At 54.2% G+C, this 3,556-nt stretch overlaps 1 protein-coding gene across 1 annotated transcript; it reads left to right on the top strand.

The window, feature by feature from the left end:
- The first annotated feature begins 2,301 nt into the window (after positions 1-2,301).
- Positions 2,302-3,286, top strand: PSMB11 (proteasome subunit beta 11). Its single transcript, XM_004443984.3, is given in 2 exon segments — positions 2,302-3,245; positions 3,247-3,286. Coding segments are annotated over 2 exon segments (891 nt in total). The 5' UTR covers positions 2,302-2,394.
- Positions 3,287-3,556: the final 270 nt, after the last annotated feature.

Raw genomic sequence — 3,556 nt, 5'->3', positions numbered from 1 at the left:
ACAATGTTATATGTCAATTATATCTCAATAAAGCTGGGGTGGGTGGGTAGGAATGATAAGTGCTGTAGTTTAGAGGTGGGAGAGGAGGTCACTATAGGTTGGGATGAGGTTGGGGGTCCAGGAAGGCTTTGCCAAGGAGGTCTGGATTCATTTCTCTAAATGCCTCTTGGGTCCCATTGCTCCTCAAACCCACAGTCTCTCCTCTCTCAGCCCATACCTGGAAAGGATTTTCAGAATAGGTGGTAATTAAGCCAGACTTTGAAGAATAGGATTCAAATAGATGAAGGGGAGGTGGGAAATGTGTTAGGAATAGAGTAAAAAGAGGTTGTAGTGGGTGAATTGGGATTGGACCATAGTGGCCTTAAATGCCAGAGGCCTTAAATGCCTGGGGCAGAGAAGGTGGTTCAGATTTGATTTTCTTAGTAGAAGAGGTTTCTTAGTAGAAGAGACAAAGAATTTGAGTGATTCCTTCGGAAAACACATCAGTGTGGAGGATAAGATTAGAGGGGAGACTGCAGGGCAGATCTCCAGATCTGACTGATAATGGCCTCCAGATTTGTCCAGATCTGACTTGATAATGGCCTGACCTAGGGAGGTGGCAATCCAGCGATGTATGAAGTGTCTAAGACAGTCTTTATTTTTTAAATTTTATTTATTTTTATTTTTTATTTTTTTTGTGAGGGAGATCAGCCCTGAGCTAATATCCGTGCTAATCCTCCTCTTTTTGCTGAGGAAGACCGGCTCTGAGCTAACATCTATTGCCAATCCTCCTCCTTTTTTTTTCTTCCCCAAAGCCCCAGTAGATAGTTGTATGTCATAGTTGCACATCCTTCTAGTTGCTATACGTGGGACGCGGCCTCAGCATGGCCGGAGAAGCAGTGCGTTGGTGCGTGCCTGGGGTTCTGAACCTGGGCCGCCAGTAGTGGAGCGTGCGCACTTAACCGCTAAGCCACCAGGCCGGCCCTAAGACAGTCTTTAGAAAGAGGAGACATTCTTATCTTTTCAGTAAGATCCCCATGTGGTCCTACTCAAAGGAAGGGAGGACTGGTTGAACTTGGCTTGACCTCGGCTTGACCTCCTGCTCTCTCCAGTCTTCCCATGACAGGTTTACACTTGCCATTAGACTGAGACGCCAGGAAACTGCCAGAGCCCCACCACCATGGTGTCTGGAGCATGCAGGCTCTTTCCTTTGTGTCTGGGTCTGTTTCTTTGAATAAACCCATTCCCACAACATCCCTTCGAGCTGCAATATTTAGTAAAATATACTCCATATGGTGCTGGAAATAGTTCCAGCTTGTTACTCTGGCCCAATCTACTTTGTCTTTCTGAAGGGCCAGTTGTCAGGGTCCAGCAACCTTACCCCTTGACCCCCCCTGGTTGGTCTAAGACTTAGACTCAGCATTATGGGGTCAAGGTCAGTTGTTTCTCCTGCCTCGGAACTACAAACCAGTTTCTTGCCATTGTGAACTATTGGGCAGAAGGAGGACCAGGAGAGGGAAGGCCACTAGATCCTTTCAGCTACATCCTCAGAACTGGAACAGAAGTCTGAGAAGCTATACTGCCCGAGAACTCTCAGGAATGCCATCTCTGTATGCAGATGGAAGTTCATATTCACGCCCAAAGTGGAGGAGATAGAGCCTCAGGTTCTAATTTCCCTTCACCTTGCACCTTAGTACCCTGACTTTCTGGAAGGTATTTGAGCCCCCCCACCCCACCTCACAGGCTCTCTTGCTGTTTTCTCTTTTGTCCTTGTCTCAGTCCATTTCTCCTTCCTCACCTTGACCATGAGGTGAAAATGTGAGCTGAGGGCCACAGTTCCCTGGCCCCTACCTCTGAAGGGAGAACCCCACGTCAGGGACTCTTGCCTCAGTGGGTCCCTGGCACTCTATTCTGACTACATCTGAGCACTGACTTGTCCTCACCTCCGCCTAGGCTGGGAGCTCTTTCAGGGCGGGGACAGAGCCTTATCGATCTTTGCATGCCCAATGCCCCCCGCAGGAAGAACAAGAGGAACCCTGCCCTGCTCCTTCCACTCACGCCTCCTTTCCTTTGCGGTTACCCAGCCCTCACTCCACTCCAGGTGCTTGGGGGAAGACAGACAGGAGACTCCCTGGGTGACGCTCAGGTATGTGATGGGCAGCGTCTTCCCAGCACTAGAGACTCTGCTGGCCTCATCCTGTCTCCCCTCTGCAGTCCTCTGGGGAGGAGGGGGCTGCTCCATCAGCTTGTCCCAAAGCCTGATTTGGAGTTAGGGAGAAGTGAAACCACGGGTCACATGCCTTCCTCACCTGTTCTGGCTGCAGCCCAGCTTCTCCGTGGCGTCCCTCTTTGCTCAGCTGACCCCAGCCCACAAATCCCTGCCTTGCTCCTTCCAGCCTTCACTCAGTCCCAGGGATGGCTCTGCAGGATGTGTGCAAGTGGCAGGCCCCCGACACCCAGGGACTGTCACCTCACCTGCTTCAGGCTGGTGGCTGGGCTGTGCCCCGGGGCTGTGACCCTCAAACCTTCTTGCAGATCCACGGCCCCAGGCTGGCCCACGGCACCACCACCCTGGCCTTCCGCTTCCGTCACGGAGTCATTGCTGCGGCTGACACGCGTTCCTCCTGTGGCAACTACGTGGCTTGTCCAGCCTCATGCAAGGTCATCCCTGTGCACCAGCACCTCCTGGGCACCACCTCTGGCACCTCCGCTGACTGTGCCACATGGTACCGGGTGCTACAGCGGGAGCTGCGGCTGCGGGCACTGAGGGAAGGGCAGCTGCCCAGTGTGGCCAGTGCTGCCAAACTCTTGTCAGCCATGATGTCCCACTACCGGGGGCTGGATCTGTGTGTGGCCACTGCCCTGTGTGGCTGGGACCGCTCGGGCCCGGCCCTCTTCTATGTGTACAGTGACGGCACCTGCCTGCAGGGGGACATCTTCTCAGTGGGCTCTGGATCTCTCTATGCCTATGGCGTGCTGGACCGCAGCTACCGCTACGACATGACCACCCAGGAAGCCTACGCCCTGGCTCGCCGCGCCGTGGCCCACGCCACGCACCGTGATGCCTACTCAGGGGGTTCTGTAGACCTTTTTCACGTGCGAGAGAGTGGATGGGAGTACGTGTCACGCAGTGATGCCTGGGTGCTGTACTCGGAGCTGCAGAAGCTACCGGAGCCAGAGAAGGAAGAGGAGGAGGAGGCCAGCCAGGCCCATCCTGAGCCTGCCGCCCCGCAAAGAGCTGGTGAACTCTCTGTGGGGGCTGGAACTGGGAGACTACAGGATGCCTGCAGAGACTGAGACGCTGTGAGAAGCGACAGGACTCGGGGTGCTGGCTCAGGGAGTGGGTGGGAGGATGGGGCAGCAGGGGGAGCAGCCTCACAGCTTCTGGCTCCAGCCCTTGTGAGATGCCGGCTTCATCTGTTCCAAGTCTCCATCCCTTTCTGCCTCCCAGAGCTGTTGATGGCTCTGTCCAACACGTTCCTATTGACGCCCAGTAGATTGGTTCAGCCCCTTCTCGGCACTGAGTCTTTCTTTCAGCAAGTACTTACTGTGTGCCTGCTACACGCCAGACACCGTG

The sequence above is a fragment of the Ceratotherium simum genome, chromosome 3 (genome assembly GCF_057802395.1).
Source record: "Ceratotherium simum simum isolate JZ-2026a chromosome 3, ASM5780239v1, whole genome shotgun sequence".
Taxonomy (NCBI): domain Eukaryota; kingdom Metazoa; phylum Chordata; class Mammalia; order Perissodactyla; family Rhinocerotidae; genus Ceratotherium; species Ceratotherium simum.
This window is presented reverse-complemented; position numbering and strand designations above follow the sequence as displayed.